This window comes from Capsicum annuum, chromosome 3 (genome assembly GCF_002878395.1).
Source record: "Capsicum annuum cultivar UCD-10X-F1 chromosome 3, UCD10Xv1.1, whole genome shotgun sequence".
In the NCBI taxonomy this organism is placed as follows: Eukaryota; Viridiplantae; Streptophyta; class Magnoliopsida; order Solanales; family Solanaceae; genus Capsicum; species Capsicum annuum.
The window spans coordinates 258,510,185-258,536,433 of record NC_061113.1 but is presented as its reverse complement, the minus strand read 5'-3'; the positions used below and the strand labels follow the sequence as shown (position 1 = coordinate 258,536,433).

Here is a 26,249-nt window from a genome sequence, read left to right as displayed (position 1 = left end):
CTTAGACGAGTAATGAAATTGTTTCTGAAAGATTCCTAGCTAGAACTAATATTTAATTTGCATGCACAGAGAGTAGCAACTGCAAGTTTTAACTTTTGATTATATATAGGAGCTAGGTTTTTAAGAATTCAAAGTGTTTCATTAAGCTGGAAGATTCTTGAACATGTCACTTAGCAATCAGTGGTGGAGCTAGCTTGGAACCAGAGGGTTCATTTGAAACCCCTCGTACCTCAACGAAAAACTATACTAATTATTTATAATTGAAATTATTTTTTTATGAATATATAGTAGGTGTTAGATGTTAAGTTTTTTGCCCTGATTTTCGGGCAGGTTGGCCAAAAATGACATTTTGAAAACTATTTAGTAATTTAGTCAAAAGTTCTAAAAAATTTGCCATATGCCCTATTTAATCCACATCACCACAAACTTCTCCAACTCAACAAATTCACCCACAAGTTTTGTAATACTACACTTTAACCCAATATTTTCAACTTAATAAATTCATCCACAAGTTTCTAATAATACACTTCAACCCCTTCCATCATTCACCATTATAAAATATTATCTAAGTTTCCAAAAATATTAAAAAAAAATCCAAAAGCTAAAAATAGAAGGTGGTTCTTTCCCTAAAAAAAAAAAGCTTTGATTCTGGCGTTATTTTTCGACGATCAGCTCTAAATTAATTCACAAACATCATAAGCTTGTCCATTGCATCCATTTTACCCCATTTGTTTATTATCTTCTCAAACACACTTTCCACCATTGTTAAAAAGCTTTAAATCAGTCATATCACTCAAAAACTCTTAAGAAAGTACATTACAATAGCTCAAGCGACTCCAAATTCATTTCTCTATTCCATAAACCCAACGATCGTTGATTAGAAGCAATATTTGCAATTTTAAATTTTTGTACGGATATCTGCACAGTCATCGACCTGTCATCGTCAGTCATCGACCGTGCATACATCCCGACATAGACCCTAAGCTTAATCTACCGTCGATCGAAGCTTAATTCTAAGATGTCTGTTGCAGAATTTGTTCTGGTTTCAGGTGATTTTATGGGAGAATGAGTGGATACTCCCAAATGTTGGAAATTGAGATCTTTTACTAAGGTAACACCGCCCATTGTTGTTCGCCGCAACAGTTCATACGACGAATTGGTTGCTAGCGTAATGCAGAGCGGGGATCTAGATTGCGCACCAAGCAACGTGGTGATTATTTATCTAATGTATTCAAGGGAAAAGGTGAATCCTATGATCATAAATAATGATGCACGTGTGTCCCTCTACATGATGGATGTTGATGTAGATGGCTTTATGCCTATTTTAAGGATAAATGTAGTCGAGAGGTCCTTCGAAGGACCGATGAATTCATCACCATTCCCACCTTGGCGCCCGACAGTCGACGATGATTTGAATGATTACGAGAGCGAAGTCGATCATCCCATGAATATGGAAGATGATTGTATGCATATGAAAGACGTGTCATCAGACTCGCAAGATGCGGAAGAAGACTGTGGAACGGGATTCCAACCAGGACATTTCTTTTCTGACGGAACCAATTTCTATCGTAATCAAACATTTGCCGACAAGAACAGCTCAAAATGCTACTAGACGGAGCAGCGGTGAGGCAGTCTTTTGATTATTGTATGGAGAAGAGTTGCACCAAATTGTTGAAGGCGAAATGTGTATCTCCTGGTTGTGGCTGGTTGTTGCGGACAAGAAAGTACGAAATCTCGAACAAATTTTGCATATATAAGTATGTCGGGGTGCACACGTGCGGTGTTGAACACGCCACCTGCAAGCACAAGAAAATCACATCTGAATTGATTGCTTCACTATGCGTAAATCATTTTCAGGATGGTAAGGGTCCAAGCATAAGAGAAATTCAAAGGATTGTGTTCAAGGAGTTGCATTGCCACGCAAGCTACTGGATGTGTTGGAAAGAAAGTGTAATTGCGAAAAACATTATTCGCGAGACACCGGGGCACGGATATGTTTATCGGCTTTTTTCCACATGGTGGAGTTGTTGAATCCAGGGTCTTCCTACTCTATCATGATAAACCAGATTGATGGATCGTTCATTTACTACTTCTTAGCATTCGAAGCTTGCATACGGGGATATACCCACATGAGAAAGGTAATTGTCGTCGATGGCACATATTTGTATGGAAAGTACGGGGGCGTGTTGCTGAGTGCAGTTGCACAGGACACCGAAAATCACATCTTTCCAATTGCCTTTTGTGTCGTCGATAAAAAGAATGATGCTTCTTGGACCTTCTTCTTCCAGAAGTTGAAGTCTATCATAGAAGATGAACCAGATCTATGTGTCATCTCCGACGGGCACATTAGCATCGTCAATGCCTTCTCTCGTGTATACAATCGTGCACATCACGGACTTTGCATGAGACATCTCGCTGAAAATCTTTATGTAAATCAACACTGTGGAGAACATCTTTATCTATTCTACGCCGCGACAAAGGCGTATTCCTTTGATGAGTTCAACGAGAATTTTGAGGAATTGAAGAATAATTACCCCGAGGCAGCACATGTCCTTAAAATGTGCTTGGTTTTAAAAAATGGAGTAGAGCACACTTCCCGGGCAATAGGTACGATGTGATGATCATAAATATCGTTGAGTCGCTTAACTCGGTTCGATGGATGAACGGGAGTACTCCGTGTCGTACATATTCAATTCAATTGCTAAAAAATTTGGTAAAAAGTTTAGGGAGAGGCATGCCTATGTCGATAGAAAAAAAAATTGTGCCTGGTGAGGAAAAGATCCTAAGGAATAACAAGAGTGCGAGTGATTCCTTGTATGTGACTAATACAAATGGGGTTTTCGACTAGTACACGGTATTCGACAATAGTGTTACTACCAAGGTCAATCTCTTGGAGCGGAGTTGTTCTTGTCGAAAATTTGACTTGGTAAAAATGTTGTGCGAACATGCTATGACAGCTTTGCGAGCAAAGTATGGCGATGGCGCAGGTTATGGTAACTCCATCTACAAGTACTCTTCGCTAATTTATAAAGCTAAAAGTTACCTCCTTGCATACTCGGAAGAAATTAACGTTGTCCCTCCAGAGGCCGAATGGACTGTGCCACAGGAATTTCTAGACATTAAAATTTTGCCACCCCCTACGATCCCAAACTCGAAAGGAAGAAAATCAAACGCACTAAGGGCGTTGGTGAGACGCTCAAGTCTAAAAGGAGGAATAGGTATTCAATATGCAAGAAATCCGGGCATAAAAGAACCATGTGTAGCATGGCCAGCAAATCATAGATAGGTTTTTTTTTGCTTCAGTTGTAAAGTTGTTGTTTTGGGGTATAAATGTGCATTTCAATAGAATTTAATGTTCATTTTTTATCGATTTAAAGCTTTGTCTACGATAGACTACATACATTCTATGGTATATCTTTCGCACGGTCTATTAAATAATATATATTGGTTATATGATTACTCATCAAACACGCTATGTGGGTATTTATACTGTCGTATCTCTCTAATAGATACATTGAATCATTGTTTCGTGTTTCCACTTAATTAAAAGTTGCAAACACGTCTGTTCTCAAGAAAAAATGCTGATATATGCAAACCAAGCATTTTTTATTCCCACACGCGTCGACTGATCATTGTTTGGATATATGACAAGACGTCATCTATAGGTCTATAAGTACAGGGCATATTTCTACGTAACCCTTCACTTATCCCTAAACCCAAAACATCAAAAACCCTCTTCTTCCCAAAAACTGAAATTAAGCCTGGTCACAGAATCCCCCTTCGCCCAATCAGATGAGTTTCCCCTCGTTACTACGATTTTGTTTTGCTTCGAAATGATTTTGATTGGCTTTTCTACGGCCTGGGAGAAGACCCTCGTTACTTGGCGCATGAGCTCCGACGAATTGCTCGTTTCCTCCGAGCAATTCTAGAGCGTCTTGGAATGGATGGCAACAACTACATCACTCTCCACCATCTCCATAATTTAGTTTACTTTTTTATTTTGTTTTTGTTGTTAAGTTTTTTTGGTTTGTTCATTATTGAAGAAGCTTTCTTAAAAAGATTTTGTTAGAAGAAAGCTTCTTCTATTTTCCCCTTTTTGCTGTAAATTTTAGTATGTAATGCAATGAACAAGTTTAATATAAGTATGTTGTTTCAGTTTGAACATTATGTTTACCATCTTTGTTGTGATACGCAAACCAAACGTTTTCTTCTGTACAGACACAAATTTCAAATATGTATGTCTTGTTCAATTAATAGTATTGTAGTTTGACTTGATTAATTTCAAGTTGCTATAAAAAGTGATATATAGTCTATCATCAATCGTATACTCCGTCTTTCATTGACAGATAATAACATATTTTGGGGTTGGTGCAACAAAATAATTAAATTAAAAATGATTTAAACAGATAATCACATATTTTGGGGCTGGTGGAACAAAATAATTAAATTAAAAATGATTTAAATAGATAATCATATGTTTTGGGGCTAGTGGAAGAAAATAATTAACTTAAAAATAATTTAAACGTATAATCTTGAGGGTCCATCGATTAGTCTGGTCTATAAACTGGTGGTGACACTTAATAGACCGTCGTAGATCATGACTTATGGCGGCCATCGATTTATCTGGTCTACCGTAAACTTACACCTTCAATAGTGCATCGATTGATCTCTTGATTATGCGTACACCAAAACATACTTATGTTTTGACAAACATTACTCTTGAGATATTGAACATTCAACCACTACCCATCCACACACTCCTTAATTCATCCCCCCTAATTTGTGCAAGTTCTAATATGATTATGTGTCATGTTTACACTCATTCACGTGTGCAGAAATCAACACTACATTTATTCTGAATTTATTTTTCCATTTTTTAACTACATCCAAGTGACGGTCTATAGCAGTGTACATAGATCAATGTGGTCTATGCATAATCAGGAGATCAATCGATGCACTACTGAAGGTGTAAGTCTATGGTAGACCAGACAAATCGATGGCTGACATAAGTCATGATCTACGACGGTCTATTAAGTGTCACCACCAGTTCAAAAAATAAAATCACTATTTCAACGGTAATAAACGGCTGCTTTTATAATCCATCAGTATCAACACTTCGTTTTTACTTCATATATAAGGTCGGTCATCCTTTATTATTCTATTTCATTCGCTTTTTTTTGTTTTTAAAAATTCTATAATGTCTCAAGCCTCTCAAACATCCAATTCTAATAATACTCTAATTTGTCATTGTGGGAATGCGGCTGTCTTGAGGACGTCACGCACGGATTCAAATTCAGGTGACAAATTTTATAATTGTGCAATTGTGAAGGTGAGCTATGTGTGTCTTTTTTATAAAGTTAAGTTAGTCGTTAAGTAATTATTATTTTTTTCTAGGATAATGGCGTATGCTCGTTTTTTAAATGGCTTGAGGAGCTATCACCTCCAACCAATCCATCACGTTAAGTCTGGGACCCGAGACATCAAATTTTCAAGGCTTAGCAAAATTTAATCCACTACAAAGGCTCCAACAATGTGAAGAAAATAAAAATTTTCTCATGACTTTGTTCAAAGAAGACAAAGAACATAGGGATCACTTTAAAGTGTTGCTACATGACACCCAAATAGAGAGAGATCAACTAAAACAAAAATTAATTTTGGCCGAAGAAAGAGAGAATAGCCTAAAAATGATATTATGTGCTATAATGCTAGTATTGGTTCTTTGGAAAGGTGTAACATAGATGTAATGATAATGAATAAATAATAATACTTCTATTTTTCTATAATGTTAATACTATTTTTGATAGAATCATAGTCGATCAAACAACCCGTCGACTTAAAACCGACCAGCATTGTAATGATAGACTATGTATGCAGTTTACGAAAGATTAAGTATGCATTCTATGATATCAACCATACATTGTACCAACTATGACAATACCCTGCATGTTCAAATGGTCATGCCACAAATCAGTTTGATAAAGACAGAGTCAGTACAGAATCATAACAACTAACATAAAATAAAAGAATGTTTCTAATATCCAGCCAACAGATCCTTAAACTTTCATACTTGTCAAATAAAAAAAAAATTCTATCCTATCAACTGATCATTCAACAACACATTAACAATACTAGCATTCAAATATCTTTTTTCCCATGTTCCTCATCAACACAAATATTACTGTAGATTTCACCAACGGTATCCATGACCACATCTTTTTGGTCAGCTTCAGCTTTTTTTTTCTCAACAGCTGTAGCTGCTTCTTCATTCTCGCCTTCTTCTCCTTCTTTTTCAGTATCTGCAGCAGCTGGTGCTTCTTAAGCTTTCTCTTTTTCCTCAGCTTCTTTTCTTTCTTCACCTGCAACAACTGTTTCTTCCTCAGTTTTTTCTTTTCCTTCACCTATTGCTTCTTTTTCAGCTTCTTTTTTTCCTTGCCTTCTTCTTCATCTGTTGGTGCTTCTTTTTTAGCTTCTTTTTCTGCTTCTGCAACTGCTTCTTTTCCACTTTCTACTTGGCCCTTATCTTCTTCATCCTTCTTTTCTTCTTCCTTTTCCTCTTCTGCCACAACAGAGCCCAACTTATCTATTTTGCTCTTTTTTCTCCTTCTTCAATCCTCTCCGATTCACGAAGGTCCACATGCACTGTATCATCATATTACAAAGTGTTACTGATATTTAAAACTGAAAATTCATTAACAACATCAATTATTGAATAAAAAATAAATTATATATTTTTATTTTTTAATAAATATATATATATATATATATATATATATATATATATATAATTTTACAAAGATTAATTAATTCGATAATAAACTCATGTTTGAAGTGAAAATATCGTCATAAAAAATAGTTAGTTATTACTATTATTAATTTATCGAATTAATTAATCTTTGTAAAATTTTATATATATATATATATATATATATATTTATTAAAAATAAAAATATATAATTTATTTTTTATTAAATTTTATTAATTTTTTAATATATAAATGACTTGTAATAATTAATTAGAGATGATATAGTAAAATCATGAAGCAAGTAGCTGATGAAACAAGCAGGAGTAGCAGGCTTGCTGACGGAGAGTTGCTTGCTTCCGTGGCCTTTCCCTCTTATTAGATAGTAAGATTATGCATATATTAAAATTATATAGCTATAAATGCTAAAAGTTTTTAAATATAGTATATTTTGGTAAGTTTTTCTTTTATGAATTCACACCATAAAAAATTTCTTGAAAACTTTATAAACCAATGTGAAGACTTTCAGAATGAATTAACTACAAGGATAATATAATTTAAATTTAATCAATGCTTTTTTTATTTAGTATAATGGACAATTAATATAAAATAATTATTTTTAACAAAATGGTCAACTAATATGGAACGGAGAAAGTAAATTATAAAATTGGATAAGGTGCAAATATACCCTCGAACTTTGATAAATGGTACAAATATACCCTTATCACTAATGAAGGAACACGATCGTGACACGTGTCCCGCCGTTAGTGATAATGGTATATTTGTTCCTTTTCATTAACGGCAAAGGTATATTTGTATCCAAAGTATGACGGAGGGTATATTTGCATCATTTATCAAAGTTCGAGAGTATACTTGTACCTTTGCCCACATAAATATACAAAGTATGTTATATATGAAGTTTATACCATGTATATACCATATACACACATATATAAAAATAAAAAGTATAAAGAAACATACTAAGCATATTTATATATTTATGGTATATGATATAATGTACCATAAATATGCAAAGCATGTTTTGCATCGAAATAATTTATTCATACACAGTAAAATCTTTCATGTATAAGAAAATTAACGAAATAAATTAGCGGCACCCTAAAATTTAATAACAACTCATCATTTCCTATTTTTTAGGAACGGAAAATGAAGGAAATAAATTACATTAATTTCTAAAAAAATAAATTTGTTTGAAAGATAATATTTGTTACCTGAAATCCAGGAAACAATGATATGTTAATATAACATCCATATTTAAAATTTTCAAATATGAGAAAACGGCTATTAATGTAAATATTATATATGTCACAATTGAAATTCATTAAATATGGCCATGTATATGTAATTATTTTTATAATAGTGACTAATTGTGTTCTTTTTCCATTAGTAGATAAATTTTAGTTGAGTGATTTCGATAGTTTGTAAAAGTTAGTGCATAAAATCATATTTAAAAAGTTTTTTCAAAAGTCAAATTTATTTTTTTTCAAAAAAGACATTGTCAAACACAACTCCAACTTCAACTTTAACTCTAACTCCAAAAAATTTTAGTTTTCATGGCCAAGCGGATACTTAGAGTTCTCTATATTTCATGACTTTTCAGGTACTGAAATCACCACTGAGGATCGCAGTGGGATGAGTAAGATTTTCACTTTCGATAGTTCTGAGAATGGAACATATTATGATAAAGAAAAGAGTGTTTCTTGATCGGTTAATGGGTATTATACAGTGCATGTCTGGTTTTAGTAAAAACATTAAGTGGAAATATATACTAAATCTGCATAATGGCAAAAGAATCTTTTATATTAATGAATGTCAAAGGTTTCCCAAATTAATCAACAACGTAACGTAGGCCTACTACTTTATTTAATCAAAATGTAATACGGTTTGTCCTTTTTCTTTTTCTTCTCGTGTCTTCTCCTTCACTTCTTTTCCCTTTTTCCCCTTCTGATTTTGGTGGCTCTCAGTACTTAGCTTGTCATTAAAGTGCAACAAAAAAAAATAAAAATGTACCAACATTATTCATTTAATTTACCAAACATAATCATTAAGCTAAAGAAGATCACCAGAAGAATCCATGATCTGTTAAATCAATGAATTTAGCACGCAGTGATCATTGCTTTATGGCTCTTTTTTAATAAAATGTTTAGATGGAATAAGTACACTCCACCGAGAGTCTTTTGGAGAGTCTTTCTACCTCCAAGAGCTAAAAGTAAAATCTGCCTACACTCTACTCTCCACTCTCCGTAGATTTCATTTTAATTTGTGGAATTTCACTTGATATATATGATGTTGTATTTAGATATGGAATAAGCTCTATGTTATGTTTCATTAGGTTATTACAACTTTGTAGGTGGTAAATGTGGACAGAGGCGGAGCCAGCCTATTAAAGGGGTTCGGACGAACCCTTCAACGAAAAATTATATTATTAATACGTAGATGTTGAACCCCTTTGATGAGGTTTTCTTCAAATTTCAAACCCCTACAACAAAAAAACTGGCTCCATCTGTGAGTATGGATGTACTCATATACCTCTAGAGATAGAAACTTTTTGATTTTGTGGTCTCTAACCAAATTAATTTAATGGAGTACGTGTTATTTTCCACCAATCCAATTAACTATGTTCACCAATAATTAGACTTGATTTATAAATGTGGGGTAACTTGCCACACCTCGACTAATCTATGAAGGTACTTTTGTTCTTCCACCAGTATAACATCAAGTAATTTTATTCATCAAGGCTTGAACATATTTTTTTTCTTTTAACCATATAGCATCCGGGTCAACTTACACACTATATCGACTAATTAATTGTACGAAATATTTATCATCAATCTTTCATTAATATAAGTATCGAATAACTAGTTTACCCAAGCTTGTATTTATGGCTAGATATAGAAATTTACAGCAAAGGTGAAGAGACAGATGAGAAAAGAAAAGGATAAGTGAAAGACATTGAAAAGAAATTGAAGAAGGGTGTGGGAACAAATACTTTTGTTTCATACAAATGTGTTATTACTCTAGTTCTTGGCCTATTGTTTTTCAAAATCAAAGACAATAATTGCAACAATACATCGGCAATAATGCATTTCAATATTGATGGGATCTCTATGCTTTCCACTTTGGTTTTCTTATTTGTACGTGAATAATAAGTCAAACATACTAATTCTCTATAATCAAATGTATGTGTAGCCGAATTCGATGCTTAAAAAATCAAGGTAAGGGTGCATAGGACTGTCCTCAAGTTTATTTTCCACCGGACGTGGATCATATCTTCTGAACATCTCTCAGTATATATGGCGCAAGATAATTCTATATCGGGATCAGAATAGGATCGAATATTTTCACGTCTTACTATAATACCCGATTTGTCTTGATTTTCCTCTTCCAAATATTTCTTTTTAAGTATTTATTCTAATGCTTTTAAAAGTACTAATGATGCTCATTCGAAGTTTCAATTTGCTAATGACAACTTTCAGGTAGTGACGGACCCGGAAATTTTAATTAAAACACTTCTAAACTGTATGTGAAGGTGTTATATGTACTAATTAAATATGACAGCTCTTAGTAAAACATTAACTAGAAAACAATAGTATATTAAATTAAACGTCGATAATACAGGGAATCTTTGTTAATGATTAGTAAGGATTCTTAATCAACGACGTAGTCCATTGATCAGGTTACTATAATACGATTTGTCTTTGGACTTTGTCATTTTCCTTTATTTTATTGTTATATTCTTCTCTTTTTTCCTACAATTCTGGTGGTTCTCATTTCTCATTGCATCCACCATTTAAAGAGTGACAACTCCAATGAGAAAAGAAACCATTTGCATAATTAATTTCCAAACATAATCATTAAACAAAAGAATATCAGAAGAATTGACTTGTCATATTAATAGCAATATATTAGACCTATTTTTTATTTTTTTTTGGTTTCCCAAGATATCCCAGTCCGACAGGCCAAGGACTAATCCTCCGCGGATCTGAACTCAATTTAAGGATTTGCCGCTGGCCAATTGGTTGCTGCATGCACAAGACGGGAATCGAATCTCCGACACTTACTTAAGCGACCTAGTGAGCTAACCACTGGGCCAACCAAACTTGGTTATATTAGACCTAGTTCATCAACGTTTTTCTCTACTCTTTTGCTTCGTTGGTAGAGGGAGAGCTATACATTTAGATGATCTCAAAAAAATAATTGTAACAGCTAGCTAAGTATACATATAAAATATTATTTATATATAAAGTGTATATATTCTATGTATATAAATATTAATATATTTTTAATATACATCTATCAACTATTATTTGATGAATGACATATATACAATAGATATATAAAATTCTTAAAAGGATCACAATATATCTCCAAATTCAGAAGCTTTATTGTTACTCTCGAATAGTAAGTCGCTAAAGGTGTGCGGATTTGTACACGACTAGTAATAGAAATTTCTAGGGGTTACGTTTAGTTCGTGGACTAAATTAGTTCGAGAATATAGTTCTGGAATTATATTTTTCTAAACTAATTTATCTCACTTGGAAGATGAGATAAAATAATTTCAAGTTGGATGAATAAGGTGAGATATCTCAAAATTAAATGAGATTAATTTATTTTTTTTTCTTGTGTGTGTGTTTGTTTTGATCTTTTGATAGTATAAATTTAATTATCTTGAACCAAACAGAGTACAAGTTTAACTCAAAACTTAACATTGGTACATCCTACCTTATCTCAAGTAGTGAACAACTTGTTACTCAACATGAAGATGATACAAACAAATAGAGAAAAAAAATGAAAAGACAGTGAAAAGACTTTTATTGATGGAGAAAATAAAACTCAAGGTAAAGAACAAATGCTCGCGTGCTTTTAGATATAAAATGAATGGATACCTCTTTACTTCATTACTTTTCAGAATTGAAACAAAACAAATTTATTTATTTAGGGTATTGTCATTTCAATTTTAGAGGTTGTAGGAAGTAGACCATATAGGCCTGCTTTTTTTCACATGTGTTAGATTACGTGTCCTACTGACCAATAACTTTAACGTAAGAGTTGTCTTTAGATGAAACGGGTTGCCTGAAGTGTTTCAAAGAAGAAGTAAAGAACACAATGATTTTTACGTGGAAAACACCCGGCTCAAAAAGGTGTAAAAAATCACGACTTGTACCTCTACAGAATTTAACCCCAACTTCACTAAATAACTCTGAGCCTCAACAACGACTGATTACAAAATTCTTGTAACCTACAACTAAGAATTATAAACTTTAATTCATATATCTCAATAACTAGGAATCATAAACTATAATTCTTATAACTCAACAACTAGGAATCATAAACTATAATTCTTATAACTCAACAACTAGGAATCATAAACTCTAATTCCTATAACTCAACAATCACCCTCGACTGTTGAACCCACTTCGAGTTATCCCAAACTTGAAGTTAACTCAGCTCAGTATTGTTCCTAAACAATCAATCTAGGAAAACAATAAATTACAACTCAATAATAACAATACATTTAAACTGACTCATGAACTGTAAAGTTCTGTCTTATGAAACAAGTTCGTCAATCTGTTCCTTTGTATTGGCAGCCCAGTATTGTTCCTAAACAATCAATCTAGGAAAACAATAAATTACAACTCAATAAGAACAATACATTTAAACTGACTCATGAACTGTAAAGTTCTGTCCTGTGAAACAGTTTCGTCAATCTGTTCCTTTATACTGACAACGCTTGAATCTTTAGTCAGAATTCTCTCAATTATGAACTTTCTCAATTTGCTCGTATTTAACCTTTTCTCTCTCTGTAAGTGCGCAAGTTATTCTGAATAATATATCTTCTATTTAAGCACAGTTTTCCAAAGAATCATTCTTTATTTCAAACTCCTCCTTTAATCAGAACTTTTATGCATAGATCAGAATTCTACTTCAAGTGAGACTCCAAACCCAAAAACAAGGTAAGGTCACATGGTCTGTCTTTAAGGAGCTGTTTGATAGCTGGTTTGGACATGAGTTATAAAAGCTCAGCTCGGTGCACTAAAGCTCCCACTTTAAAAACCTAAGTTGCTCGAACTCTTCAAAAATGTCTACAGGTGTGTGTCGGATCCTCAAAAAATAGTGTATTTTTGAAGAATCCGACACGGGTGTGGCAACATTTTTGGAGAGTCCGAGCAACTTAGTTAAAAATGTGAGCTATGCAGGTATTAAATCCTACATAAGTAATACTATGTTTGGTAGCTGGCTAGGAGGTAAGGTATTCCAGTTATAAACTTAATATGGTGTTCGATTTGCAGTTCAGAAATCCACATAACTTATACAATCTATGTACAATTTTATACGGGATAAAAGGTGAATGGTGAAATAACTAATACATGAATAACTAACTGAGACATATTCATACACACATAACTTGAACCAACTATCAAATGATCCCTAACAGTATATGTAATACTGCATATATTGAACAAGATACTCCTTAGTGTTGTAGTCAAACTCCAACTCTTTAAATTAGCAGATGTTTATTTCCTTGAGTTTATCTGAATTAGCCACCCATCTGGTCCTTCCTTGATTTTTGCACGCTTGTCTTTAATCATCGATAATTTTGCTACAAGTTTCAGCTACATGAGACAGTGTGTCTGTGAACCAGATTGATTGACATGTTTCATATTGCTTTGTCAGGTTGTCAATCATCAAAACTACATCGTACCCAACAACATGCAAAACAAAGAGCAAGAATTAATACTTATCTGAAACAAGTTTGGTTTGTGTACATGACAATAATTCTCTTGAATTATATTTCCTTCGTTAATTTCTTATCCGCAATATATAACTTAAACAGTAGAAAATCCTATCGTTATTCTTTTTCTAGCGGAATGATCACGATAAAAATCGACAGCATAAATTCTAGCTACAAAGTTGACGAAAATTAGCAGCTAGGAGGACTGTAGTAGTATGCCAGTACTATTTTTAGTATATTTTGTTTTGTTTTCCACCCGGTGTTTGTGACTCATTTTGGAAACCGACTAATTCGTATTCACACCGGAAAGTCTCACTATGAGGGTAAAGCGTTCCCTACCAAAGGCGACATCATACTCAGGACTCGAACTCGAGATATCTGGTTAAGGATGAATGAATACTTATCACTTCACTACAACCATTGGTCTATACATTTCACTATCGGAACCAACTTAGGTCCAAAAACGTTAGGCTCAAGCTTGTCTTGTCATTGCATCTTTATTCATCTACTCAGATTCAGAAGTTCTCATCATCTTCATGAAAAGGACAAACACAAAACTGAAAGTAGAAATAACATAAATACCAATCCTTTTGGAAGTAATTACACTCTCTTCCACTTTTTTAATTACTTTACTCTTTCTTTCTATTAATATACATAACATAGCCGACATATGCATAGCATTCTGCATATATGTTGAGATTTTTGTAATATGTTTAGGGAGTTGAGATTTTTTGTAATATTGAAAACATAAGTTGTGTATTTGTGTAATTTTTAGAAACTGAACTGAAATGGCAGGCCACCAAGTCTCAAATTGGGCTAGTCCACTCATACTGGTGTCAAACCCATTAACCAACTCAATTAAAAGCCCATCATCTTTCTTGGGCTGGCATATTAAAAGGCCCAATAATTCCATCAGATAGCTTATCTTAGGAATACCATTTTAAAATATATTCAAATTTGTAAAATTATTTAAAAATCAACTCAAATACGAATATTCGTGCAAATTATCCATTTATTTTTTTCATAAGTTAATCTGTAATTAGGTATTGAACTTATACCTGGGATATAAATTCTTTAGAGGCGTAAGACGTAATTTATGAAATATTAGGAGGTGAAATATAAATTTATGTCACCTGTGTTTTTCCTCTTACACGTGGCATCCATCCGAGTAAGCGACAAAACTTTTGGTGGGGAGATTACTGGCGTTTTCGTCGTGAAGCGCGTACTCTGAAGAGTGAGTACTGAACCACCCCCAAAAAACATGAACACCCTCTCCTTCTAACCCTTTTAGGTCTGTATCACTTTTCCCATTTTACTCCATAAATTTGGAAATTTGATAGATCGGCGGCGAGCTCAGACATTTCTGGTTAACGTTTATCGCTCCATTTCGTAGAGGTATCAGCAATGCTGAAAATAGCCCTTTTCTTTCTCCAATTTGTTGTTATAATGTCGATTTTTTTCCTTTATTTTTTGTGCTGAAACATGTTAATTTTTGTATTCTACAAGCTATTTCTGCCTTCATTGTCCTTAGTTATGTCGGTGTGGGTGTGGAATTAGGGTTTTGCAGTATGAGCTATTGTTACGCTTAATCGGATGTTGTAGTGGCGAATTTTTCATTCATTTTTGTGTTGAAGTGTGTTGTTTTTGTTGTCTACAAGCATTTTCTGTCTCGGATGTCCTTAGTTATGTGAGTGCGTAGTTAGGGTTTTGCAGTATGAGCTATTGATTTTATGAATTTACGCCTAATTGGATGTTATAATGTCGATTGTTTCATTCATTTTTGTGTTGAAGTGCGTTATTTTTGTTGTCTACAAGCAATTTCTGCCTACGTTGTGCATATGTGAGTGCGTAGTTAGGGTTTTGGAGTATGACCTATTGATTTTTATGAATTTAAACTTAATCGGAGCTGCACTGACTCCGCTGTTATATCTGAAATGTTATTTTTGTTATGTACAAGCATATTCTGCCTTTGTTGTCCTTAGTTATGTGAGATTGCGGTTAGGGTTTTGCAGTATGAGCGATTGGTTTTATGAATCTAAGCTTAAATGGAGCTGCATTGACTCTGCTGTTATATCAGAAATGTTATTTTGCTTCCATTCTTTTGCGTGTGTATTGGAACTCTGGATTTCCTTGTGTTGTCTTTTAGAATGTGACCACCTCTTAGCTAAAGCTTTTTGTTTATACATGGTACGCAAATGTTAGTAATCTATTTCATGGCGCACACTTGAAATCTGTATTTGTGGACTGATTTTTTAGCATAAGATTGCCCAGGGGCCAATGTGCTCCGTTACCAGAGTTTTAAGTATTCGAAATCAGGTGCACAAAGAACTTATCCCCTTTCCAAGAGGCTTAAGGCTGTGTTTACTTCATGCTGTCCATTAAGGTTATGCATCAATTTGTAAAGTAACCATGAAACCCACCTTCAATATTTTGACAAGATTTTATTCTTTGATGGAACTCTTTTATTTTATTTTGAGCTATATTTTCCAAACGGATCTTTAATCTACTTGTGTTACTTAAGGTTTTCTTTTTTCATTTTAGTGTTCTTTCAAATCATATTCTGCCTCATCAAAGTACAAATTGGATGGTTTCCACTAATATCTTTGAGTCTTCTTAACATATGTGTTGTTCACAAAATATTGATTCGTCCTCTAAGATAATTCTGACTACTGTTAGAAATTCTAAATTAGAGTAATAGCCTAATAGGAAATAGTGCACCTTAATCGTTCTTGGATAGGACATTTAAGAAATGGTTTAACTTTCCTCTGAATATGCATTTATTAACTTGAGGAAACTGATAGGTTTTTCCTGAGACATCATAATCTCTCCCTTTAATATATTTCTTTTGTCACATTAATTATCAAGTGGTAGGTCTGGTGAATCGAGGCGAAAGTATACCGTGTCAGTCAAATTACTTTATATTCAACAAGTAGTATCTGTTGTCCATAATTTTATTGTGTAATTCAGTGGTATTGTTTCAATTGACTGGTATTGCTTTAATTGTTGTACTTTGTTGCAGTCAATGTTTTGCCTAGCAGTTTTTGTATATTAATTGAATTCTATTGGTGCCGTAGGCAACTTACAACATCTTCAGCTATGCTTCAAGTCCTCTCTGCTACTTGTTCTAAAATTTCTTTTAATTAGCTGATTTGTGTATGCCATTTGTACCATATTCAGCTATGATTCAAGTCCTCTTATTTGCATGTGCCGAAGTTTCTGCGTATTAACTGAATTGTACATGGGGTGTAAGCTGTTTTCATACCATCAGCTATGATTCAATTCCTATAAGTTGCTTCTTTAAGATTTAGCTTGAGTTCCCTTGATATTTGTTTTAATTAAATCTTGTACATTCCTTGGAATTAACTCTTGTTTTATTTTAATTCCAGATGAGCAGCAGCTCAGGCGAAGAATCAGATTTGAGTGACTCTGAGATTTATGAGTTCAAAGAGAAGCCTTATGAAGAATTAAGAACTGGAAAACTAAGAGTCAAGGGTCCAAATGGGTCCCTTAGATGTCCCTTCTGTGCAGGGAAGAAAAAGCAAGACTACAAGTACAAAGACCTTCTTCAACATGCTACAGGGGTTAGCAAGGGTTCTGCTAACCGAAGTGCTAAACAGAAGGCAAACCACTTAGCTCTTGCACAGTATCTGGAAACAGACCTAGCGAATGAGGCTGAGCCGATACCAAAACGTGATGTGACACCAGAACGTTCAGAACCTGGAAAAGATGAACTGTTTTCTTGGCCTTGGACTGGGGTTGTCGTTAACATTTCAAAGGAAACAGGAAAGGGAAGATCTCTAGATGAAAAGGAGTATTGGTTAAAAAAGTTTTCCATGTACACACCTTTGGAAGTTAAGCTTTTCTTTGATAATCAAGGAAGGGTGTCTGAAGTTGTTGTGAGATTCAATAGTGATTGGACTGGTTTTAAGGGCGCAATGGAGTTTGAGAAGTCCTTCGAAGCCTCTCATTGCAGTAAACAAGAATGGAAATCCCATAGAAGTTGCCCTGGTCCAAATCTGTATGGATGGGTTGCTCGTGAAGATGATTATCTAGAAGAAGGAGCTGTAGGAGAATATCTGCGAGAGAAGGGGGAGCTAAAGACTATCTCAGACCTTATTAAAGAGGAAACTCAGGGTAGAAAAAAAGTTGTAGCAAATCTAGCCAATGAAATTGACATGAAAAATGAAAATCTGGATGAGCTGCAAACAAAATTCAATTTGAACACCCTGTCTCTTAGCCAGATGCTCGTAGAGAAAGACATGCTACACCGTTCTTTTTTTGAAGGTTTTTAGTTGGAAACTTCTCTTTTCTTAATTGTTTTACCTGGTCTGCAGATAATGTGTGAAATTTATGTTTCTTATCTGATGTCCCTGCCATGTGTCTGATAGATGAGAATGTTTGGACGTGACATTGTAAAGTGCCAGTTCCCTTTTGTCTACTCTAAGATTAGCTTATTTCATTTGTTACTTGGACAAAAGGGATTCACTAGAGCTTGTCTGTTGAAAATGGTTTTATTTAATATGTAACTAACTTCAAGCATCTTACATTTGCTTTGAAAACTTGTAAGGTGATTCTAGATCCTTGATTTGACGAAGGTCACAAGGTAAAGAGAGGTTTCATTTTTGGATATTAATCAGGTAATAGAAAGTTCCACTAGTTTCTAAAGTATAACTTAAGTGTACTTGGTGCAGAGTCAAGGAAGATGCAACGCCTTGCACGTGAGCATGTACAGAAAGTCCTGATGGAGCAAGAAATGCTGAGTTTAGAGTTGGAGAGCAAGAAGAAGAAGCTTGATTCTTGGAGCAGAGAACTGAATAAGCGTGAAACCTTGACTGAGCGAGAAAAGCAAAAGCTTGATGAGGAAAAAAAACAGGTATCCAATTCCAGCACGAGTCAAAATTATATATAAATATTTCTCTTTGTCATGGTAGAGCAGCAATGGTTTACATTCTTTTGGGTCTCAGCTTTCTTGTGCCTATATTATGTGGTTAGAATGTTACTTTCAAGCTTCCTGTCCTCTAACGCCAACACTTTCGAAGAATACTCTGTTGAATTTATATTGTTGATTCAGAATGATGTGAGAAATTCAGCTCTTCAATTGGCTTCCGCGGAACAAAGAAAAGCTGATGAGAATGTCTTGAGACTGGTTGAAGAACAAAAGGTGCGTCATTCATAATCATGTCCACCGACCTCTACCCCTCCCTGTCATGCGTTTGTGTGTGTGTGTGTTTATTTTGAGCAAGGATATTTCTGCATATGGTTCTTGCAAAACCTGGAAGTTGGGGTTTCTGTTATTGTTGTTAGCACCAAACTAAACTGAAGTTTACTCATGTTGATGTTAAATGTCCAGAGGGAGAAGGAGGAAGCCTTGAAAAAAATTCTTGAGCTTGAGAGGGACATTGATGCCAAGCAAAAGTTGGAAATGGAGATAGCAGAACTAAAAGGAAAACTAGAGGTTATGAAGCACCTTGGGGGCAATGATGATGAAGCTGTACAGAAAAAGATTAAGGAGATGAATGAAGAGCTGAAAGATAAAATGGAGGAGATGGACAGTATGGAGTCTCTAAACCAGACTCTCCTTGCGAAGGAGCGCCAAAGTAATGATGAGTTGCAAGATGCACGGCGCACATTGAAAGAGGTAAGATACTTGGAATCAATTGCAGTAAGATTTTCAATTGCTTTTAGTCGAAACCTTAATGCTGAGTTATTTGCAATAACTCTCTCTTTTTAGGGACTACTTGATGTATTAAGCAGTGCGCGAGCCCATATTGGGATAAAAAGAATGGGAGAAATTGATTCAAAGGCCTTTCAGAATGCACTGAAACAGAGGTTTCCAAATCAGGAAGCTGAAATCAAGGCCATAGAACTTCTTTCTCTGTGGCAGGAAAAAATAAAAGACCCTGACTGGCATCCCTTTAAAACAATCATGATTGATGAATCAAATGTGGAGGTTCGTTTTTCATTTGGCTATTTCAGTTTATTTCTTTTTCTGCCAATTTTGTTCCTTCTGTTGCTGTGACTTGATACCCTAACCTATGTTTCAAGATGGGGGTTTTATTACTTGATCAACCCTACTTAGGAGAAACATAAAAGGTTGTATTCCTTCATTTTTAGCAGTCAACTTTATTTCAATTTTTCGTCTCCCATATTCCAAGTTTTAAACCCACAAGGAGTAACCTATTATGAAATATTACAGTATTATCTGTTTTTTTTTCCTTTTAAGAATATTTTGGAAAGAATATGTTAAGAGTTCTCTTTTGGGTCTTATGCAAACCACCTCTCTACCTTTGTCGAATATTTTGGAAAGAATAATGTTAAGAATTCTCCTTTGGGTCTTATGCAAACAACCTCTCCTCCTCTGTCTGTGTGTGTGTGTCCCGGGGGGGGGGGGGGGGGGGGTTGTATGTTGATGTAAAATAGTTAATTGCCCCTCAGAGATTCACATTTGTAATCACCAATGTGATTTTGTTACAACAGTAACATTTTTGCAACTAATAGAAATGTTAGGATTACAATGTTTGAATAGTTTAGGGTCATTTTCACTGCTCAAATAACTAGAGGGTTAAATTGCTTGCCTTGAAGTTTACTACTCGGTATCTTTTATGGAAAGGATTTTGATACTAGCAGAAAGAAGAAAAATCATGCACTTTTGTCCCAAATTTTTACTATGCATGCTGCTTTACAACAATTAAAAAGTAAAAGAAAGAGGGAGAGAAGTCTATTCAAGTCATATTGACAGCTGGGATTGTGACTGTAAATGCAGAGAGTGATTGATGAGAATGATGAAGCTCTACGAAACCTAAAGGAAGAATATGGGGATGAAATTTGGGATGCGGTGACTGCAGCCCTGAAGGAGATAGAGGAGTACAATCCTAGTGGTAGATATGCGGTTCCTGAGCTATGGAACTTCAAGGAAGGAAGGAAGGCCACACTGAAGGAAGTCATCAGTTTCATCTTCAAGCAAATCAAGACGCAGAAACGAAAGAGAACATGATAGCAAGATGGTTGACAGATTATGTTTGTTTTATGATGCTTGTAAAGCCAGTGATGGTCGACTCGCTAGATATTATCCTTTTTTGTGGTTCGACTCTGATAATACTGATGAGATACTTTAAAATGTTCAATTGTCTTTTAATTTTATTTGAAACTCTGTTCTGCAGTCAGTTATGTTATTGGGAGAAAATGTCTTCTAGCCAAGAGTATGCACTGTTGTTGGTGTTTGCCTTAATTCAATTAAACTAGAAAATCTCAAGGAAGTCTTCAAAGGACAATCCTCTCAATTATCTGCCTTGTGTACATGGTTTGCATTTGCATGTTGATCCTAGATAAAACAATTCTCTCCGAGAATTTTGATGTAGCGGAGGATGGTGTTGTCTATTTGCAAGACATCACCAGTCTTAAAGGGGCTAGGGTATAGCACAAGAAGATACATATACAGCTAGAAGCCTAGAACTGTGGTCTTCACCAATTCGGACGCTATTTAACCCAGACTACATCCAAGGTGTAAAAACCAGTGAGACAAATACATCCATAAGAAGAAAGCCTGTCAGCGTATTTACCGGACAACTTTGGACTATGCTGACAGCATTTTACAGTTCATTTTCTCACTGAGAAGTCATTAATAGTCAGAATTGCAACGCCAAAACAAAATTCCACCCAAGCTTAGTGGGCCTAGTGGTGTCCTTAAACATGAAAACGTGATGCTCGTTGTTCTTAATAAAATAGCAAGAACAAAAAATAAATTTGCAATTACAATTGTTCTAGCCGATAGAATTACTAATTGGACCTTGAGCCCATGCGTCATCAACATTAACAGAAGAAATCATGTCATAAACAAACAAGGCAATAGGATTGTGTCCTCAAACCATTAGATATGTTGTTCAGCAAACACCCTTGTTTATGTATTAACGCAAGCAGAAGCTCCAATCCTTGGAATGGGGGAAGAGACTTACTTCCAAGAACCTCGTATGCTTAAGCAGCAGCGCAGCACCATATGAAGTATTCAATTTCAATACTTTCTCAGTCTAATATTTGCTTATGAATGGACCGTCATTTGTGTATGTTAGCGAAACAGAATAAGACGATACGTTTTCACCATTCTGATCTAAAAACACCATTAATGACAGGGTTAACAGAATTATGCGATCAGCTCCTAACACGATATCAGTCTTACACAAACCAACCTTTGGGATTTGAGGCAGATACCTTACATCATAAAGGTAAATAAGCCTTTGGACTTTTGTTAATCAACCCAAGTTGGAACATACAGAAACGGGCTTCAGTTAACAAACACCTGAATAACAAGTTTCTGCAGAAGTAGATCAAAAACACATGGCAGCAAGTACCTCACATCTTTTGATTCACAAGACCAGACCTGTCAGTAACAACAACAGCAACAACATACGCAGTGAAATCTTGTAAGTGGGGTCTTGAGAGGGTAGAGTGTACGCAGACCTTACCCCTACCTTGCGGAGGTAGAGCGGTAGAGCGGTAGAGAGGTAGTTTCAGAACGACCCTCGGCTCGAATACACCAAACCAAAGTAGGTATAGAAAGGGAAAGCATCAGTGAAGAAAACATAGGAACTAATATGGAAACATTAACAACAACAAAATAGTGCAACAACCGAAACACCATATACAACAGGAACAGATGAAGAGATTGACATGCTATAACACTAAACTATAAAACCAATTATTTATCATTAAGCAATTTTCAAACCAGCAACATATATGAAATCATGTCTCCTCTTTTTTTAAAACACCAAGTTAACAGATCTTCTTTTCACATCCTCTCTTCTTTTACCCTTACTCTAGTTCAATGGTTTTCTCAAACTCACGCTACCAATTCAAGACTCCAATAACCAAATTCACTTGAAGCCAAACCCACATATTACAGAAAAGTATCATCAGAATCAACCAATCTTTCAAGAGAATAAATCAGCAGCTCAACCAACTTTCCTAATCTGAAGTAACTGTGAATTAGAATTACAAATTGAGGACAAGCCTTCTCATAATAGTTCAAACAAAAAAAGCAAGGACAATGTAACAGCCATAGCTAAGAAAGCCCAGGTCCCTCCTTCTACCTCCTCAAAACAAACAATTTTTCTACAACCAATACAAGGAAACTGGAAAACCAATAATGCAAGGCATGGCAGTAAATCAGAAAACAGAGATCCTCGTTCTTCCAGAGTGATACAATATGCCAACCAAACTATCCTGTAGAAGGCAAGTAATTGCAGTAGTGTTAGGTACATGCACTAAAACAATAAGATGGAAGCAAGAACAAGGTTGATATATCTGAACTGCAACTAGCTCCTTTTAAGGAAAGGGAAGAGGTTTTCCTGAGTCTGTCCGAATCTCTCTTTTCAACAACACATCCAGCATAATCCCACAAGCAGGATCTAGAGAGGGTACGATGTATGTAGACCTTACCCCTACTTTTTTTGGGATGGGGTAGAGATGTTGATAGGTTAGACCCTTGGTTCAAGAGAAGTTTAATACAAGTAGCAAGATGAACAAAGCAAAGAAAAAAAACGCAATAGTAGAACTTGAAGATGAAGTACTTCATGAATACTACTAAAAATGGAGAAGATGAGGAGAAGAGACTACCAACCGCCTCTTCCACATGAAAGACTACAACACTCGGCTATATACTCTCCTTTTATTCTAATCTTGGAGCTCCATACCTTCAAATTTGAGATCATGTCCTTACTAGCTAAAGATGTGTCACGTCCTATCTATCACCTCCACCGGTTCTTCTTCAGCCTACCTCTACCTCTCCTAACAACTGCTATAGTCAGCCTCTCGCACCTCCTTATTGGTGCATCCACGCACCCCCTATTCACATTCCCGAACCAACTCAGTCCTGATTCGCTCATCTTGTCCTCCACAGAAGCCACTCCCAACCTTGTCCAGTATAACATCATTTCTAATCTTATCTCTCCTAGTACTCACACATCCATGCGACCATTCTCATATCTGCTACCATCTTTTGAACATGCCTGCTCTTGACTGACCAACGCTCTACCCCATACAGATAATTCCAAAAACATAGTTACTAAACAGATGCCTCTCATCAGTCGTAAATGATGTTATTACTTATGTTCAGTTAATTCATTAGAAACGTTATGATCAGTTAGAACTTAAAAGGAAAACCTTGATTGAGGATAATCATTTCTTTCCACGAGTGAGGATGACAACCATAGAGAGCACCATTTGTTTTCAACTCCAATCAAACATGTCACAACAGCACAAAAGTATTTCTTGATCTATAACATTTCCGTCCTTGCATTTGCTTCTCCCATAACTCAATCGAAAAGCAGAACAAACCAGGAAGCTACAAGCTAATGCCCACATATGGAGGCTTCAGCAATTTTATCTTTCTTATCCGAAACATAGAAAATATGCCGTGCTGATGTTTAATAGCACGGCAAAGGAGGGAAGAAAAGAGTTGCATAAAACCAAAATAAGGTGGATACCATAAATCACGATGAAACTTTTTTACCAAAAGTATACATAGGAACGCAGCATCATACAGCACACACAGAGGTAATAAACACCTACCCTTCTAAAGTTTATTTATTTATATGTTTTCTTCAATGGGAACTCTGCCCATTTTCAACACCTAGACCATACAATACACCAGCATACTTCTCCAGCGAACCACTAAAGTAGTTCTCTTTCAACTTCCTAAATGTACAAGCAGTGAGCAAGCTATCTGAACCCGCCTGATGACAAATACCAACCCTCTCAACTTCCAACAGCTCCGCAAGCTTGTTCAATCCACCATGAAGGCTGTTGCAGAACTTCATCAAGTGCTTGATATCGAAAATCACAGGAAAGTATAAATTTAGCAAGGTAAAGAAACCTTCTTGCGTATCAGGCAAAGCCCGTCCACTCAACAGCTTCAACAGATACCCAAAATCATACCCACTGTGAAACGTAACCCACGAAACACCATCATTCAGCACAATCCCTGACGACATCAAAAGCTCCCCAAAACGAATAGCATCAATACCCCTTTCATTATTCATCTTGAAATCAATCCCACTTTCGCGCAACAACTCTATCGAATCATTCGCGAAAACATCCTCATTCGGATTGAATTCGCGAAAATTGAATTGCCAAATACAGTACTTATCAGTTCCACACTTTGGCAAGTTGCCATTTTCATCCGAAAACGTCAACCCTAACTGAATCAACTTCAACATATCAACATTATCCTTAAGTGTCTGAAAATTAAAATCATTTATACTCTTAAAATTCCCAACCGGCCGTATCACCACTCCTGGAAACTCCGTATCCATAGCAACAAACGGAAAATCATCAACAATCTCCCGCATCAACACAAATTCTTCCTCCAGATTCTCATTCCAAACCTCCCGAATATGAATCGAATCAGTTTTCGACAAAATCGACATTTTCACCCCAATTAAATTATCTTCTCTCCACCAGAACCGACAGAATCTCAAATCAAAATCAGATCTGCAAAATAAAATAAAAATGAACTACAACTAAACTAACCCAAAAAAAAAAAAAAAAAAAAAAAAACACAACAAATTAACATTTAAAAAAACTTTTTTTTTTCAAAAAAAAGTAAATATATAACTAACAGATCCTTTGAAACTTACCTTTGAACTTTCAATACAAATAACAAAATGGAGAAATGGGCATCTACTGTGCTAGTTCTCACATCTTTAAAAGTGTTTTGGTAAAGTAGATAACATTGAACTTTTTGTGTTGTAGTTTTGGCAAAAGCTATTTAACAAGCTGTATGCTAAGGTTTTATGGGAATTGTAATAAATAGTACTATAAGTCAATGATGATGTGCAAGTTAATGGATTGGATCAACTTATTAAGCTTTATTAATTTCTCCTATAAAGGTACTTCTCTCCTTGTTATGAATGAGTCATGGACCATGGTAATGTGTTTTTGTTGTCTTGTGTGATATTTGGGTTGTTTAAGATTTGTGATAAATTTTAAATTTTGCTAGTTTTGATGATTTAACTCTTCTAGTAATTTCATTTTAAGGAAATGCAAGCTGCAAATTTTCTATTATTATTTCTATTAAAAAAAAAGTTTTGAGTTTTTTTTGTGCAGTTTCTTCATATCGATTTTAATTGTGGGATATATGTTGATGATTTATATCTTTTAATTATATTTTAACGGAATATAAGCTCTTAACTTTTTTATCGTGTTAACTTATTTGTTTCTTTGTTTTTGAATTTTCTCTTGTACGGTTCTTTTCGTGCTGATTTAAGTGATATAAAATTTCTTTGATTTTTTTTCACGAGATCTTTAAGATCATGCCTGGTTATGAAACAAATGTACCAAAAAGCAAAAGAAGGTGATGAAGAAAGCATTAGAGGATTGAGGAACGGATCATCTTGACAATAAATTGAAGCTAGATTGAACGAAACTAGAGCCATCAATTTGAGAAATCATACTGAAAGGCACATGCATATAACCGTTAAGTGTTCCAGCCAATTTGAAGTGGATCAATCGGATGAAACACATTCTTCATCGATAAAAGTCAAAGACGAAAGTTTAAATGAAATTGGATCAACCAATTTGAAAAGTACGTGAAAGACATGCGCATATAATCGTTAAGTATTCCAACCAATTTGAAAGGGGGCCAAACAGATGGAACACATCCTTGTATCAATAAAAGTCAAAAACTCAAATTTAAATAAAATTGGAGTAATCTCAATGAGAAGTCACGTGCAAGATACGTGCATATAACCGTTGAGTGTTCCA

General features: G+C 35.0%; 2 protein-coding genes across 3 annotated transcripts; one reads left to right on the top strand and one right to left on the bottom strand.

The window, feature by feature from the left end:
- Positions 1 to 14,492: 14,492 nt before the first annotated feature.
- On the top strand, positions 14,493 to 20,690 carry LOC107861993 (factor of DNA methylation 1). Its single transcript, XM_016707417.2, has 7 exons — positions 14,493 to 14,888; positions 16,880 to 17,777; positions 18,185 to 18,366; positions 18,565 to 18,654; positions 18,844 to 19,131; positions 19,225 to 19,443; positions 20,257 to 20,690. The coding sequence occupies exons 2-7, from the start codon at positions 16,880 to 16,882 to the stop codon at positions 20,485 to 20,487; spliced, it is 1,908 nt and encodes a 635-aa protein (XP_016562903.1). The 5' UTR covers positions 14,493 to 14,888; the 3' UTR covers positions 20,488 to 20,690.
- A 1,725-nt stretch (positions 20,691 to 22,415) lies between these two features.
- Positions 22,416 to 25,599, bottom strand: LOC107861994 (probable CCR4-associated factor 1 homolog 7). Of its 2 annotated transcripts, XM_047409917.1 has the most exons (3): positions 25,124 to 25,400; positions 24,057 to 24,977; positions 22,416 to 22,709 (listed from the first exon to the last, which is right to left on the bottom strand). In XM_047409917.1, exon 2 carries the CDS (start codon positions 24,911 to 24,913, stop codon positions 24,089 to 24,091), a length of 825 nt encoding a protein of 274 aa, XP_047265873.1. In that variant the 5' UTR covers positions 24,914 to 24,977; positions 25,124 to 25,400; the 3' UTR covers positions 22,416 to 22,709; positions 24,057 to 24,088. The 2 variants fall into 2 exon arrangements, with proteins under 2 accessions (XP_047265873.1, XP_016562904.2); XM_016707418.2 differs by lacking the exon at positions 22,416 to 22,709 and having other exon boundaries at positions 23,944 to 24,977; positions 25,124 to 25,599.
- Positions 25,600 to 26,249: the final 650 nt, after the last annotated feature.